This window comes from Salvia hispanica, chromosome 1 (assembly GCF_029641045.1).
Source record: "Salvia hispanica isolate PSC_SH4W2 chromosome 1, Shi_PSC_v1, whole genome shotgun sequence".
NCBI lineage: Eukaryota > Viridiplantae > Streptophyta > Magnoliopsida > Lamiales > Lamiaceae > Salvia > Salvia hispanica.
The window spans coordinates 23689264-23706003 of record NC_142692.1 but is presented as its reverse complement, the minus strand read 5'-3'; the positions used below and the strand labels follow the sequence as shown (position 1 = coordinate 23706003).

Below are 16740 nucleotides of genomic sequence, written 5' to 3'. Positions count from 1 at the left end.
ACTCAAAACTATGATTTGGGCCGTTAAAAAATATCAACAAATGATAAAATAATAGCAACAAAAAATGTCAACACAATGTCAATGGTTGATGCTGTGTTGAAATTATATTGACATTGTATTGATATCAAAATTTTGAAATTTTACACTATGTTGACATTGTGTTGAAGTTGTGTTGATACCAGCGGCGGATCCAGGTGGGGTCGAGTGGGGTCGGCCGATCCCACCACCCAGCCCCGGAGTGCCGCCGGTTAGCTCTTTTCTTCGACCTCCGACCCTACGGCGTTCACGTTTCCGCCCCCATCTCACGCGGTGTGAGAAAAGACCGAGCAGAGAGAAAGAAAGGAAGTGAGACAGGACAAGCTCCGGAATCTGGCGGCGGCATCAAGGCGGAGGCGGCAGATGTCGAGAATGGAGAAATGTTGAGAATTTAGAAATGGCTTTCAGTTTTTTTTGCCGAAAAGAGAGAAAAGAAATAGGTTTGGCGATGTGGGTAAGGAGAGAGAAGGGAGTTATCATTATTATTTTTTTCTCCACTTTTAATTATCTTAATTAATTCTGTTATGATATGGGGCGAGATTTTATTTATATTGGATTTCTTTTGCGATTATTAATTAATTCATGCACCATTAATTTACTAAATTTAAAAGATTAGAGATCTTGAATTATGTACTGTACTCCATCTAATTGTAAAATGGCCTTTGAATTTTTCTTTTTGTCTGTATTAATTCTCAGAAGTTCATTAAATGTATATTCTCATTTAATAATTTTAATTAATGTTACATTTTATTTATATATCACTCAATAAACTTATCTAATATAAACACATAGGAGTACTTACATGAAGTAGTAAATATTTCTTAATTTCTTCTAATTTCAGTTTTATAATTTAAAATTTCAACCTTATTATTCATATTCAAAGTATACTCATTTCACCCATTATAAATATTTTATTTTTGGAGGTCCCAAATAATGTAAGTCATTATTTTCATTGGTAAAATATAACATAATTATTTGTTTACTTTATCTTTTTACTTATGTGCTTTATCTCATCTTTTTTTTTTTTTTTTTTTCTTCACTTAATTCTCTAAATATCATTTTCATGTATAATTTCCATACTCAAAGGGTGCGACGAAGAAAGTATGTTGTTTAAGAATATCCATACTCGCATAAATTATTGATATTAAAATATATTTTTATAATAATTAATAATATATAAATATTATTTAAATATTTATAATGTGGTTCGACCCCACGATATTTAGTTTCTGGATCCGCCATTGGTTGATACTGTTTTGAAAAGTTTGGAGTTTATACAATATATGAGTTTACAATTTATCACTACCCGAGTGAAGTATATGTAACGAACAGTTAAGTATATCATTGCTTTTTATACAATAGTGATTTATCGAGTGTATGAGTATGTCATATAGTGAAGATACATGCACGGTGATTTATCAATTAAAGATAGTGAATTATCAATTAAAGATAGTGAAGTAAATGTAATGAACAGCGAAGGATTTATTATACAGTAGTGATTTACGTACTAGAGTATCCTAAAGATTTGAAGGCAAAAATTGCACAGAGGTTTATCACTCTTAGTCGTGCATTGAGTTCTGAGGTTTATCACTCTTAGTCGTGCATTGAGTTCTATAATTCCAAGCTTGCATTCCGGGAATTGGACTGGCTTAAACAGGATGACTCTGCTGACCCTCGTACCTTGAAGTAGAGCAAAATTGCACAGAGGTTTATCACTCTTAATCGTGCATTTAGTTCTATAACAATTATGCTCGCCATGTTAGACTTGACACCTGTAAAAAGGATTTTAAAAAAAAGGAAATTAATATTTTCACTTGAATTTTCGTGGTGTGCAGTAGAAAAGGTACAAAGCGAAAAAAAGAATAGAACATCATGAGGTGAAAATGCAAGCGATCTCCAATTAAGTACTTTTGTAATAACGCAAGCGTTCTCCTCGATTAAGTGTTTTTTTAATGATAAAGTGTCTTGAAAGTTTAGGATGAGGTGAAAACGCAAGCGTTCTCCAATTAAGTGTCTTTGTAACGCTGAAGTGTCTTTCAATATGAGGGTTGGTTTAGGGAGTGTCCTGTATTTAGTGTAATTATTCAATTCCTTAAAGGTTCCACAACTTTGTAAATTGTAATTAGAATAAGATAACCCAACTTCAAGTAGTATAGTGGTGTGATTGATTAGAAAAGAGAGAAAAAGAAAATCCCAAATTGTGGTTTATTTATTTGGAAACAGAGTCGGGACAAAGGCTAGGCCGATAGGCCTCCCACAGTTTAGACAAAGACAAGGTTGAAGCTGCATTGCTGCTCGCTCAATCTGCAGAGGCGGGGTAGAGCGCGTGCCCTCTGGTAGATCTTCTCGCTCTGGCCGGTCTGGTAGGAGGAGCCTCCCTGCTGCGCCTTCTGGACGGCGTGCTTGATGGCTTCACAGCCGCACTGGTATCGGTCCATGTCTCTCAGCTGCTCACAGCACTCCTCGACGTACTCCTGCTTGCTGCTGCCGGAGTCCATCTCCAAGTAGCTCCTCTGCTTCAAGTAGCTCTGGCACGACTGGAACTGTCGCCCCTGCACCTTCTGGCTGCACTGCTGGTACTTCCGGCTGCCTCTCTCGTCGTAGGACGTGGTTGTGATGGTGGTGGCGCTGGCCACTGCCACTAGGGCCATCAGGAGAGCTGCTGCTACCGCCGCCTTGATCGCCATTGAAGAGATGAAGAGTGTTTTTGGTGTTGAAGGTGATGTTGAAGGGCTTTTGCTGCTTTTTTTTTTTTTTATAGTGGGAGACGGGAGTGAAGAGGTTGCATGGCTATGACGTGTTGTATGAAGGGGATTAGTAGTTGGTGGGGTGATCACGTTTTGCTCTCCCATCTTCCACATCGATTTCGCATGCAAATCTTGCCAAACGTCTGCTCTATATTTTACTCCTATGCATACTCTTGCTATTATATTCTTATCTATGCTCAAGTATATCCACTTTGCTAGTATTATATTTATAGATCAAATTTCGATCATTAAATTAAAAAAAAAATGAAAGATCGATCATTAAATTAAAAAAAATGGAAGATTGAGATTGAATTTTAATTTTTCCTATTTAATAAGACAGAGTTCATTGTAAGGACATTTTAATTCATAACACTTGCTCTCCTTGTTCCATAATAGGAATCTATGTTTTGTTATTTCGATCTGTCCTACAATAAAAATCTATTTCACTTTTATCATAAATGACAAATAAATTGGCCCCACATTCTATAAACTTATTTCACCCACATTTTATTTTAAAACTAATGTATATAAGTGAAACTCATATTCTACTAACTTATTCATTTCATTTTTTTTTACATTTCTTAAAATTCGTGCCATAACCAAATAAAACTTCTAGATGGTGTACACCCTTGGAATGAATCAAAATGCCCTTGAAAAGTTAAAATGATCTCAGTCATAATTGAATTTTCTTAATTAAACGTGATAAATTTGCTTTTATTATCTTTATTATACTTTATTTTATATATTGTAAGTATTAATAGTAAGCATAATCATATTGCTATTTTAATCTTATTTCTATATTAAAGAAATTTTTCGGATATATTTGAAATATCATTTTAACTATAGAAATATAAGTAAAATACTTATCATACTATTAATATCTAGGGCATGTTTGATAAGTTAGTAATACCAAGATAAAGAATTATATATGGACATTTCTAGTCGTTTGATATCATAGTTAATCTTAACTCAAAGCCCAATATAAGACCAAGGCCCTATCTAATCTTACCAAAATTATAACATTAACCTTGTTTATGTATCCCATCAATTTGTCAAGTTAAGCCATGTTATTTAATATACAATACAAATTTAGATAATTTCTTTTCTATCAAACAACAATGGAAAAAAATCATATCTTTGCATATTTTGACATGAAACCCGTATTTCTTATCTTATTTTACATATCTTCTCATATCCCATCTTTTTTATCAAACGAGTCCCTAGGTGTATCGTTATAATATGATTCTCGATATCCAAAATCTGTCTAATTTTTCAAATAAGAAAAAATGTCCCCATACCTTGGATGTATTTTGGGCCGAAAATTTATCGAAATAGTGAAAAAAGTATTATGGATGTAATAAATGTTGACTATTTGTGCTCAATCCTAAAAATATTAGGAATTATTTACGTAGTTCACTTTAAGATTAAGATGACAATAATATGGTAATAGTGTTTGTGTATTGCTGGAAAATTAAAATGATTTCCAAAAGTTATTTGTTTTTTATCCACGCTGCCCAATTACACCAGTCTCAATGCCAACAAGTTCATGTATGATTAAATATGTTATACTATGTATTTAAATTATAGCTCAAAAAACTTTGTCGTGGAAAATAAAATACTACTTTTATGACCATATTTAAAATTTACGAGAAGTATTAAATTTCAGCAAAGTTCATAGTTTTAATAAAATTGGAAAAAAAAAGTCACAATAATCATAATTGGGCTTACTGGGCCTAAATTAGATAGACAAGCCCTAGAAGAAGAATATGCTGCCTGCACGGTGATCCCCATTCCAGCAAATCCACTTTTCAGTTTGTTCCCCACTCAAACATTCATCATGTGAGTTCATTGTTAAATCGGGGCAATTTTCCTCTGTACGAAAAGGTTCGATCCGTTTCTTAGATCTATTTTTGAGTTTATGCAGATAAATTAGCAGTTCAATTCGTTGTGTTGGCCGATACTGAATTTTGATATATGTGGCTGTTCTTTCTCGCTTTTTATGTTTTGTGGAATATCTCTAGAATTAATCTATAGTAGAACATGTTGAATTACGTACCGTTGATCCCCACGAAGTTGTGAGTTATAAAATTGATCACCTGAATTTGTAGATAACTTTTCGTTGTAGCTATGACGATGTTGAAATCCACTATCTAATTTTATATATATATCTCTTGATCTTTATCATTTTCAGAAATTTGGATTGAATCCTAACAAAGTCTTCCATGGAAGAGGAGGCATTTGAAGTAAGGAAGTTAGAGATCTCGGATAAAAAGAAGGGGTTCGTGGAGCTACTTCAGCAGCTGACTGTATGCGACTCCATCTCCGATGAAGCATTTGAAGAACGGTTTAGGGAGGTGGCTAAGTATGGCGACGACCATCTTATATGCGTGATAGAAGATAAAGGTTCAGGCAAGATCATTGCAACCGGGAGCGTCTTCATAGAGAAGAAATTCATAAGGAATTGTGGCAAAGTTGGTCACATCGAAGATGTGGTTGTGGATTCCAACGTTCGAGGAAAGAATTTAGGAAAGAAGATAATCGAATTCCTATCTGATCACGCCCGGTCGATGGGGTGTTACAAGGTGATTCTCGATTGCAGCAGCGACAACATGCCGTTTTATAATAGGTGTGGTTTCAAGCAAAAGGAAATGCAGATGGTGAAGTATTTTTAGTTCTTGAAAAGTTAAAGTTAAAGCATTAGGATTGTTTGATGGATTTTGGATTGTTGTTGTTTCTTTTGTTTTACTTATATTGATTGATGGGGAAAAAGAAAATACGGAAATTTTATCCTTGCATCACATTTATTTGGAAGGGGAAAACACAGGAAATTGGCACTTGATCTATTTCCTCAAACGAAGAGGAGGCGGAAGCGGCATTGTTGCTCGCGAAGGCCACATCGGCGCGGGAGGGCGCGTGCCTGCTGGTAGACCTGCTCGGATTGGCCGGTTTGGTAGCGGCGGGTGCTCTGCTGCGCCTGCTTGACGGCCTGCCTGATGGCCTCGCAGCCGCATTGCTGGCGGTCCATTTGCTTCAGCTCCCGGCAGCAGGCTTGAAGGGACGACGACGGCTGGTAGGAGTCGAGGACCTCCTCGTCCTCGTCCTCATTCGAGTACGGGGTGCTCCTCTGCTGCAAGAAGCGCTGGCAGGAGTTGAATCGACGCCCCTGCACCTGCTGCCTGCATTGCTGGTAGTTATCGCTGGCCTCTTCGTCGAAGGAGGTGGTGAAGGTGGTGGCGGTGGCAAGAGCCACCAGGGCCATGAGGAGAGCTGCTGCGAGTGCCGCCTTGGTTGCCATTAGGATGTGGGAGAGAAGGTGAGTTTGTTGGTGGTGTGGTGTTGGTGACGCGTGGGCGGGGGGGTTTATATAGGGGAGTTGAGGGATTGCATGGGGTTTGACGTGTTGATTGATGGGGGAGAATGAAATATGCGTATGATTGATATTGGTGGGGAGTTGAGGTAGCTACCACATCGATTGACATGCAAATGTTGACAAAACTCATCTCATTTTCATTTGTTTGACACATATTTAGAGTTCATTGAATCTCAAATGCTCAACTGGGGGTGTTACGAAGAACTCCCTTTGTCCTGTAGAAATAGACTAACTAGAAACAACACATGTTTTAATGCGTAATTATTAAAGTAAGAGAAAAAAAGGAAAAAATAGTTGAAATAGTATGGTGAATGGTGGAACCCATAAATAATAAAGTAAATAAAAAGGAGAAAAAAAATTCTATAAATGGATATGGACTATTTTCATGGGATGGACAAAAAGGAAATTTGACCTATTTTTATGGCACGGGAGAGTACATATTCTCCCCTCAAAATAAATAGCTATATACTCCCTTCGTCCAACAAAATAATAATCTTCTTTTTCCATTTTGGGTTGTCTCGTAAAAATAGTTATCTTTCATTTTTGGCAAGTTTTTTCTCTTATGTGAGTCTCATTCTCCACTAATAATGTTCTAATTATTTTTTTTACATCTCTTTCTTACTTTACTGATTTTATATTAAAACCCATGTCATCTTAAAAATTTCTATTTTTATAGGACAAAAGTAGTATTACTTTGACAAAATAAATTTGTTTTGGTTTGAGCATGCTCCTAGAGCTAGTTTAGCATCCGCAAGATTTTCCTGATTACAGCTGCGAGATGTATTCTTTGAGGCTTGTGTCACTTGTGTTAGATTTTATGCTATACACTAGTTAAAATTGTCATAGGCAGTATTTTTATTTCTTTATATAAGGAATGGATAGTGTTGGACTCAATATTTAAGATTTGGGGAGTAGTATATTGAAAGGTCTATTCACGTTCAAAAGAATTACTACTACTTGTGAAGTCATTTTCTCCAACATGGCCTAGCCTCTTGTGTCATGTGTGTTGAGTCATGATTCTTGATAGTACAAGAAGTCCCAACAACAACCTTGCTTGCAACCAGTACAAACTGCTTCTTTTTTTAGCTACCATAATTGCTTTCTGGCCTTTTGAAACTCCTTTCTGGGCCATTAAGAAATTATCCTAGATTTTCGGTGGGATTTACGTTCACTCTCTCTTACGAATTTCTTGAAGCCTAGGATTCAAAATCACTTCGACTTTCTGGCGATTATCAATGAATTGCACTTCTATATATTCTGTGTTTTTGAGGTATTAGGAAGAGGCTGAAAGTGTAACTATAATATGTACGCATTCTGGATGAATGCAATTATTAAGACCAAAGGATGCAAGTTTATCTAAGGGGTGTGAAACATATAGACATATTTTTTATTCTGGATGAATGCAATTATTAAGACCACACAGTATGCAAATTAATCTAAGGGATGTGAAACGTATAGACATATTTTTGATTCAGTCAGTTGCCACATGGCAGCGTCCCAACTGCTCAATATATATCTTGATAGAAATATATGAGTTACGTCCTAAAATATATTGGTGAAAATAGAAGGGGCTCATGAGATTTATATAGTGATTTAGAAGGGGCTCATGAGACTTATATAGTGATTTCAGTTTCTTTGTAAACCGATATGAAATAGTTATATTATGTTTTTTAGTTTCAATTGTCAACACCCTCCTTCAAACCCTTCAATGTGAACCTTGAAGAGGTTGGACTTTTTTTGTGATCGGTTGGACCACTGGTCCAATTTTCTCCCCGATTGATTGGAGCACTGACTCAAATTTGAAGTCCAAATATACTTATGGGTCAGTAAGTCCAAATATACTTTTGGGTCAGTTATTTTTTAGTTTCAGTCCAAATATATTGCTGGGTCAAATTTAGTTTCAGTTTTGGGTCAGTTATTTTTTAGTTTCAGTCCAGATATATTGCTGGGTCAAATTTAGTTTCAGTCCAGATATATTGCTGGGTCAATTAAATTTGATCCACAGTTGACGACCTACTCTAATATCAGAATAGAAATTCAAGGATTCCATCCTAAAACTAATTAGCACCAATATAAGATAGTTGTATTATTTTTTTTTGTTTCAACGGTCAACATATCTAAGGGATAAGGGTTGAGTGTTGGGACTTAATTTTGTACTAATGAGAATCATGATCTCAACACAAGTAGGGATAAGGGTTCTGAGTGTTGGAACTTCTTGTACTATTAAGAATCATGATCTCAACACAAATGATAAAGTGGTTGATACTTGGACCGAAGATCACATGTTCGAATCCATTGTAGTGCGATCTTACATCTATATAATCCCCTGTCCTTTTCTCTCTAGTGAGGGGGACTTATTCTCCACTAATAATATTTTATTTATATTTTCTCTCTATCTCTCTCTCCTGTATCGATCCTAAGTGCATATTCTTTGGAAACGAAATATGAAAGGAGTACTAGTCAACCTCATTTCCCCAAATTTCTTTCAAAACTTCCATCTCATCTATATATACTTGGTATGACACAAAATAACACACATCAAGGAGGATAATAATTTGATAAATACACCCGTGTAACTCAATTAAAACATTATCCTTCAATTATTACTTTACCAATTTAATCAAGACAAGAATAGAATTGAAAGTCTGAAAGATGTGGAGTATTTGAAAAAGGGAGCAGCTGAAAAGAGGTGTAATTTTATTGATGATAGTACTTATTTGTCGGAAACATACAAAAGTTATCAACTCAGATGGCCGATAGGCCTCTTGGTTGGCCTGGCGTCTAGACAAGCACAAAGCGGAACTGGCATTGCTGCTCGCGCAGTCCGCACATGCGGGGAAGGGAGCGTGCCTTCTGGTAGATCTGCTCGCTCTCGGTCTGGTAGCGGGACCTTCCTCCCTGCTGCTGCTGCTGTGCCTTCTGCACGGCGTGCTTGATGGCCTCGCATCCGCACTGCTGTCTGTCCATCTCCCTGAGCTGCTCGCAGCACTCGTTCAGCTGTGGCTGCCTGTGCCGGGTCTGCCTTCCGGTGCTCATCTCCAAGACTTCCTCCTCTACCTCCTCCTCGTAGGGGCTGCTGCTCCTCTGCGAGAAGTAGCGTTGGCACGAGCGGAACTCCCTTCCCTGCAGCTGCTGCCTGCACTGCTGCTGCCTCGGGTTGCCCTCTTCCTCAAACGAGGCGGTCGTCACCGTGGTGGTGAAGGTGGTGGCGCTGGCTAGGGCCACCAGAGCCATCAGGAGAGCTGCTGTAAGTGCCGCCTTGGTTGCCATTGGGATTATGAAGAATTGCTTCTTTTTTTGTTGGTGGGTGGTGGTGGTGGTGGTAGAGGAGGAATGAGGGGTATTTGTAAGTGGTGGGAAGGGTTGCATGGCGTTCACGTGTTGATGATGGAAAGAGGAGGTGGGAAGTAGTAGAGGCATTTGGCTCTTCGTCCTTCCACATCAATTTGCATGCATATGCTTCCAAATTTACACGTGTGGACATTGTATATGCATCAACCAACTAATTTTTTTAGGACTCTCAGTTTTTACTGCTCCCAGTTTTTACTTCTACTACAGTCTGATAGATTTAGTTGCCTTGGAGGGGTCTGATAGTCTGATAGATTTAGTTGCCTTGAGTTCCCTCTATCTTGCTTTCCACAATCCCGACTTATTCTACTTTTGTTTGTGTGGTAAAATTTATAGTTCATTCCAAATTGGTCTGCGTTAAATTATTCGTTAGTAGAAAAAAATAATTTGAGTTTCCTGGACATGAGTTTTTATGTATCTAAGTTTGAGGATACAAGAGTACGTACTCCCTCCTTTTATTTTGGCATTTTGGTACGTTCCATAATAGTGGAGTCATTTTACCTTTCAATAAAAGTCAACACATTTCGCTCTTATTTATTTTAATATCTCTTACTCCTACTTTATTCTCTCTTCATCTCTCTATCTTTTTCATTTCCTACTTTATTCTTTCTTTACTTAACTCACTTAACACAATTTTCTTAAATCGTGTGCTGAAAAGAAACGCCTCCACTACTATGAACGGAGGGAGTAGTATTTTACTCTCTCTTAAACAATAGTCTATTCTTTCCATTTGGTCTATTTAATCCACTTTCATTTCTGATAAATTTTTCTCTTTTATGAGTTGAATCTATTGTGCAATAACAATACTCCAATCAATTTTTTTTTCTATCTTTTAGCCTACTTTACCAACTATTCACTAAAAACTCTATTATCTCCAATATTTCTATTTTTAGGGGATTAATGGAGTACTTCATCCGTCCTCTTGTAGTTGAGCCGTATTCCTTTTTTGGATTTTTCTCACTTGAGTCATTTTATTTTCTGACAAAAAAGCAACACATCTCTTTTTTCTTGCTTTATTTTCTCTTATCTCTTTATTTTAATTTTCTCTCCACATAACTCATTTAACACTTTCTTCAATTTAATGCCCAAAAGAATTGCATAGACTACAGAAGGACAAAGGGAATCAAACTATAGTTATTTTTTTTCCCTCTGTTTTATTATATAAAATATTTCATAAACTCATTTTAGTACTCTCCTATCCTTGTTAAGTGTAGGTATTCTTTTTTGGAATGTCATAAGGTAAGTGAGTCATTTCCACTTTTGGCATCCATGTGTTACTTTATTCTTTTTCCACTTAATTAACAAAATCTCATTTTCTCAAATTTCATGTCGAAAAGAAGTGTCTCTCTTAACGAGAGGCAAATGAACAGAAGATGGCGTCTGGGATCGAAAATTCTGTGTCTCACATTCCCACATTCCCTACTACTTGCAATCTTAGTTTTATAAAACACAGCCCATGTGAGTTGCACTGCAGAAACGGAACTAAAGCCGCGGGCTGTTAGTTTATACGGACCAAGCGGTCTGTGTGAAAAGTAAGGCGAGAGACAAAATTAAAATGCATGCTGCGGTCCGTGTGAAAGGTGCGAAAAATATGCAATTTTGCTGGATCTATATCTCTAACTGTAGATATACTTCCTAGATTCAAATATCATGAGATGTCAGCATTCTCCACATCTATAAGAAGACCTCTTTAGGCTCATATTTACATAGGTCTTATTTTCTGGAGAGTAGGGGTTAGTTAGACAGAAAACTTAAGGATTCCACACGGGAGAAGTATTGAATTTTACCACCATGATAATAACATTGAAATAAACTTGAAAATCGAAGCAGTGGAATTCAATTTCTCTTATTCCATACTAGTTGTGAATTTCTATAAAGATTTATGAATGAACCATTAATGTACAATACATATCTCTAATCTCACTCTCAGAAATGGTGCAAGTCAGCAAGTGCATTTGGGCGTGCAATGGTATCTCTGTACGTGAAGGATTAGTATTACACTTAATAAACAAAACTAAAGTTTGCTCACTTTGCACCATCCCCACATCCTCCGACTCCACCACTTGTTGTGTTAGTCAGACTTTTCCAGCTCCTTAAATCTACGATCCCATTCTTGGGAGTCATAATCCTGTTCGTTCAAATCCCTCTCCGTGCTATACACGATCCTGTCCTTCCCAATGAACGTCTTCTGTGCCATGTCTCGCGCGCTTAAAAGCTGACATTCAAATTACAATGCTTCGCATTACTATAACATGGATTTTGTCGACTAATTATTATAGTGAACCTTGCAAATGTGTACCTTCCGTCTCAGAGAAACATCAGGTGATTCGAGTGCCCTGGCACGTTGTTCCCTTGCTTGATTTCTTTTAGCAATTTTGGCATTTTTGTTTTGAACCAAAAACCATCGGATTAGTGGAATTGCGAAAAAGGAGCCAGCATATATCTGCAAAGTTGGTGTCAAATATTAGAGAATTGGGTAAGAAACCGCTTCAGTTGCAGAAAGAGACACATCAAAATCATGCATTCATTTCAAAAGGCATGGCTCGTTTAGTTTGACCAACACAAAATAGCGGCTGAACTGAACAACAGCATACCTGAAGAAGGGGAAATATCTCAGACACAAATGAAATGAATCCACTGGTGCTGATATTTGTATTCCTTCAAGTCAAACAACCAGATGAAGTAGATCAGAAAAATATCACAAAAAAACATTGTGTTATAAAAAAAAACAATCCTCGAAGAATCTTACTTCAACATGGTACCAAGAATAATAACCCCAAACAGATTGAGTCCACCAAGACCAATCACCATTGCCCTCTCTGAAGGACTAGTTTTGCTGTGGCACATAATATCAATATCAGGAGAATGCATGATATTAACTGACTAAATAGTACTCCTATGAAAAAGTAGAGTACCTGAATTTCCATTTATTTTCCTTAAAAAATTTGCCTACTTCTCCAACCCAATCAGCCCATTTTTTCCCAACATATTCCTTCCGCCCACTTCTTTGTCGAGCAGCAGTGCGTTGTAGTGATGGGAAACGGTATAAAATATTTCCCTGCAATATGGATAATATGCATTTATTTCCCTAGGAAAAAGAATCACAATTGATTTGGAATGATCAGCATCTGCGTAATGTGACTACCCTAACTAGTACAGTTACAGAGTTGACCCAGCAGAAGATAGCTTTGCTCCTCTGAAAAATTATCCAAAAAGGTTGTGTCTTTTACTAGCCTTAGTATTGTATAAGAAGAGAAAGCTTGCACTAGTTCATACTCCCCCGGTCCCATATGCACTCTTTCCTTTTTAGTCCGTCCCACAAGAATATACACTTTCTAATTTTGGACATTCTCTTCTCTCTAATGAGGTGGGACCCATTTTCCACTAACAATACTTTAACTACTTTTTCTCTCTAACACTTTCTTAGTTTACCAATTGTTCATTAAAACCCGTGACCAACCCAAAGTGCATATTCTTATGGGATGGAGGGAGTATTAGATATAACCAACCCCCTACAGTTAGACTTAGAACTACATGACTAGGATGATTTCACTGAACATGTGTCTATCAAAACATGCGAAAGGGGGAAACCAGAAATCAGGCTGACCTCTTCATCCACTTCTGGCTGACCATCAAAGCGCAGTAGAACCGGCAGTATATATGAGTCATCATCCTGGAGCAATTACAAATAACAGAATAAAAATCAAGCAAGAAAGCAACCTCAAGAGGAATAGAATCAAAGGTTCTTGGGCATACCTACATGCACAAATACCATCAGAACCAAATTAGATAACTAAAAACACACACAAACATGTATATATATGAAAGTACAGCCGATTCTTCTTGGAATATTAGCCATTCAAATCGTCAATGTTAAAGGAATGACATACATCGAGTTTCATTTACATTTCAGAACCTATCAACTCACAATTGGGAAGGTAAAAGCTAGGGTGAAGCAGACAAACAATACTACCAGCGTTTATCTCACTGTACAAGTTCAGTTCAAACAATACCGTTTTTTCAGTAGACTCCACATCAAGATAAGGCGCAAGTTCTTCAGCTGTCACAACACCACCATTAGAAGCTATGTATTGACCGATCTGCGTGGATTAGCAAAACATAATTATCACAAGAGTTGAATTGACCGCAGAGAATCAAACTCACTAGCAATTCAGCTGTTCAAACTGTATTCTAGTTACATGATTTTGGTCCAGAACAGGTAACAATTGCCAATTTTCACCCACTAGGACAGGCTTCGATTAAATTAATTTCCTCTTTAAGGCATGTGACATCTAGGATTTAGGTTATAAAGCTAAGGATAAAATGCTTTCTGTTCCAGGGAGAGACCCATATCCCCTGTCAAATTCTCATCTACTCCATTGCCCTTATCATTATCAGTTATATACTTTAAACATAGCTCAACATCAGTTGCCTTGCACATAAAACGAAAATATGTAAACAAACTACATCTATTTGATAAAATCAACACGATGCAATAAAAACCCAAAGTAACGGACCACTGAAACCAGTGCTCGATTATTACCAACTTCCACCTCTCTTCTTCAATCCCCTGATTGGGATCACCATCCCCAAATACAACAGAAAAAACCTGAAAAGGTAAGAAAACCATCAGTTTGTCTATAAATTATGTGAAGAAATCAGAAACATACTGCTCCCTCCGTCCCATAAAAATATGGGCAATGGGTATGGCATGGGAATTAAGACAAAATTGGTAAAGTAGGAGAGATGAGGAGAATGGTATGGTAAAGTAAGAGGGAGGAGGAGAATGGTAGTTAAAGTAGTGTTAGTGGATAGTGGGACCTACATTATTAAATTGATATCTCTTTCCAAAAATGGAATGCACATATTTTTGTGGGACGGACGAAAATAGAAAGTGCACATATTTTTATGGGACGGAGGGAGTACAATATAAAATCAGAAAGTATTTTTCCTTACAGATTCAATGAAGTTCATTCCACCATCACTTTCTCTTGATCTTCGTCTCCTATAATAATTAGGATCCCAGTACCTGGAAAGAGGAACTAAGATGAATTATCTGAGTACATTTGCCTCCAAAAATCTGCAGTTCAGACACAAACTTCCCAACACGTGCCGGCACAGTTATTCCACAGCCAAGCCAGGTAAGCTATGCTAGAACAGAAGAATGCAATATAATCCAGCAAAAGAATAAAATTATGATTAGGGTTAGTCAACCTTCACCCTGTACACAGTTACCATGTTCATCTGCATAACGAAAGCTAATGGGAAGATAACATTTAAGTGTGAGAATGCCTCTTCTAACACTAATTATAAAATATGGTCTTAGACACAGAAGCCTAACTCTTCATTTCTAGGACTTTTAGCCACTCTTTGAAATTGAACTCCAATAGTCCCCAGTTTTAATTTGTACAAACTACAAACATCCCCTACTGAATGAAAACCTCAATGCCGAAGATAATAGATAGCGCTTCATGGACAAAAAGGTTCCTGAGAGCCTAATGTCCAATAACAAAACTACCAATCTCTTTAAACTTCTTTTATAATAAATGTTAAGCGCTAGAAAGTAAATTTTGATGATGTAACTATAACCAGAAATCCCTTACTGCAACCAAAGCTTTTCCCCAGGCACAAACAAATCCCCAGATATTAAACAAGAAGTACAACCAATATGGTAGCTTCCAATACCTCACTTAAGTGGATTAAATTAAACCCTTTTTTCACTATATATTTTGGTATACATCATTAGTTAGAGATGTTACCAAAATAAATCAGTCGGACTGAAAAAGAAATTGACTCCACCGCCATAAGATCTTCCTCGTCTGCCACGGTCATCTGATTCACTGTTCATACCCATGAAAAGCAGAAACTGGAATTAGAAAATACTCCAAGTCACAGTGGTTGCATAAGCAAGCAGTTACAATCAGAGACTCAGCAGTGCAGATGCATAGATTGAGAGACGTACCGACTACTTGAGACTATAGCGATAATCGTAGTATAAACAATCACAATGGATGCAATCAAAGCAGTCCCAAAGGAAACCCTCACTACATACTCAGCTGCCATCTGTCACCCAAAATTGCAATCCCAATCAAAACACAATCATAAAATCCTCTTCAAACAAAGTCAGTTTACCTTCCCCTTCTCCACCAAAGGTTCGAATTTTATCTTAAACGACTTTGCAGCGAGCTTGGACCGATAATCCTTGGGGAATCCATACAACACATCGCCCTCATCCGACACCTAAAGCAGCATAGCTAATGATCAACATCTTCCACATCAAAAAACATCTACAGAAAAGAGAAAGAAAAATGACCTCTAAAAATCCATCAGTGTCGGCGGCAAGAGCCTGAAGAGCTCGCTGAGCTTCATTCAACTTGAGGCCGGCTTTGCTCGCCACGTCGCCAACGGTGACTCTCCTCCCGCTGGAATCAATGGCATCCATGGCTCGCTTCCGCACGTCGGACGGCAGCTTATCGCTCTCGACGGCGCCGCCGGGCCTAATCCCTGACGCCGCGGAGACATCGACACCGGCGCTGTTGCTGCTGCTTGCCCTAATTACGAGACCGGAGGCTCTGCCGCAGCGGAATTCGGTGGCGCGGGTGAGAGGCAGGGGAGTGAAATAGAGGAATTCGGAAGGCTTGAATGGTTTGTGAGTGAGGGCGAAAGAACGAGTTTTAGGAGTTAGAGAGAAGAAGGAGGCGGACATAGACGCCATAAATGAAAATGAGTAAGCTTTTTGAGCGCCTGTCAATGGTTGGGGTTTGGATTTTCGGCCATTGATGAAAGATTTTTTATTTTTGGAGATTTATGGTATGAGAGCCGTAGATGAAGATCGTTATTTTTCCTGGTGTGGAAGACGCTACCCTTTTTTTATGAGTCAATAGATTAATTGAATCGCAGGTTGATTTGACCCTCTGTGTTTTTGCTATGAAAATTGAACAAAAATATTGGATAACCAATTGATTGGAAATATAAACAAAAGATATTTAAAAAGTAGTAAAACATACTCAAAATTTAAAACCGAACGGTCCGAACTTATCACTTGTTTACAAAACTTTAGTTGAGACAATACACACACTTTAGTTGAACCAAGCTCGAAAAATAGGTCGATCGAGATAAAATTTTGAATATCTTTCAAGCATTTCATGAGCTGAGCACGAAAACCATATATGCATAAGTGTAGCTCAAACTCGAATATGATACTCCCTCCGTCCAATGTCTCATTAAATATTAAACATT

The 16740-nt window shown here is 37.6% G+C and overlaps 5 protein-coding genes across 6 annotated transcripts; 1 reads left to right on the top strand and 4 right to left on the bottom strand.

Annotated features, from left to right (window-relative positions):
• Window positions 1-2222: 2222 nt before the first annotated feature.
• Window positions 2223-2781, bottom strand: LOC125221615 (2S seed storage albumin protein-like). Its single transcript, XM_048123779.2, has one exon. It carries the CDS (start codon window positions 2721-2723, stop codon window positions 2298-2300), a length of 426 nt encoding a protein of 141 aa, XP_047979736.1. The 5' UTR covers window positions 2724-2781; the 3' UTR covers window positions 2223-2297.
• A 1735-nt stretch (window positions 2782-4516) lies between these two features.
• Window positions 4517-5581, top strand: GNA1 (glucose-6-phosphate acetyltransferase 1). Of its 2 annotated transcripts, none has more exons than XM_048123780.2 (2): window positions 4517-4667; window positions 4975-5581. In XM_048123780.2, exon 2 carries the CDS (start codon window positions 5006-5008, stop codon window positions 5453-5455), a length of 450 nt encoding a protein of 149 aa, XP_047979737.1. In that variant the 5' UTR covers window positions 4517-4667; window positions 4975-5005; the 3' UTR covers window positions 5456-5581. The 2 variants fall into 2 exon arrangements, with proteins under 2 accessions (XP_047979737.1, XP_088918585.1); XM_089062459.1 differs by lacking the exon at window positions 4517-4667 and adding an exon at window positions 4683-4858.
• On the bottom strand, window positions 5558-6128 carry LOC125221618 (2S seed storage albumin protein-like). Its single transcript, XM_048123781.2, has one exon. It carries the CDS (start codon window positions 6076-6078, stop codon window positions 5632-5634), a length of 447 nt encoding a protein of 148 aa, XP_047979738.1. The 5' UTR covers window positions 6079-6128; the 3' UTR covers window positions 5558-5631.
• A 2702-nt stretch (window positions 6129-8830) lies between these two features.
• Window positions 8831-9480, bottom strand: LOC125217696 (2S seed storage albumin protein-like). Its single transcript, XM_048119217.2, has one exon. It carries the CDS (start codon window positions 9421-9423, stop codon window positions 8935-8937), a length of 489 nt encoding a protein of 162 aa, XP_047975174.2. The 5' UTR covers window positions 9424-9480; the 3' UTR covers window positions 8831-8934.
• Window positions 9481-11322: 1842 nt separating this feature from the next.
• On the bottom strand, window positions 11323-16390 carry LOC125221011 (Iron-sulfur cluster biosynthesis family protein). The gene is made up of 13 exons (XM_089063015.1): window positions 15815-16390; window positions 15634-15741; window positions 15464-15564; window positions 15261-15341; window positions 14458-14530; window positions 14045-14110; window positions 13515-13601; window positions 13109-13174; window positions 12417-12559; window positions 12251-12337; window positions 12096-12159; window positions 11801-11944; window positions 11323-11716 (listed from the first exon to the last, which is right to left on the bottom strand). Exons 1-13 carry the CDS (start codon window positions 16214-16216, stop codon window positions 11573-11575), a joined length of 1566 nt encoding a protein of 521 aa, XP_088919141.1. The 5' UTR covers window positions 16217-16390; the 3' UTR covers window positions 11323-11572.
• Between the last annotated feature and the right edge of the window lie 350 nt (window positions 16391-16740).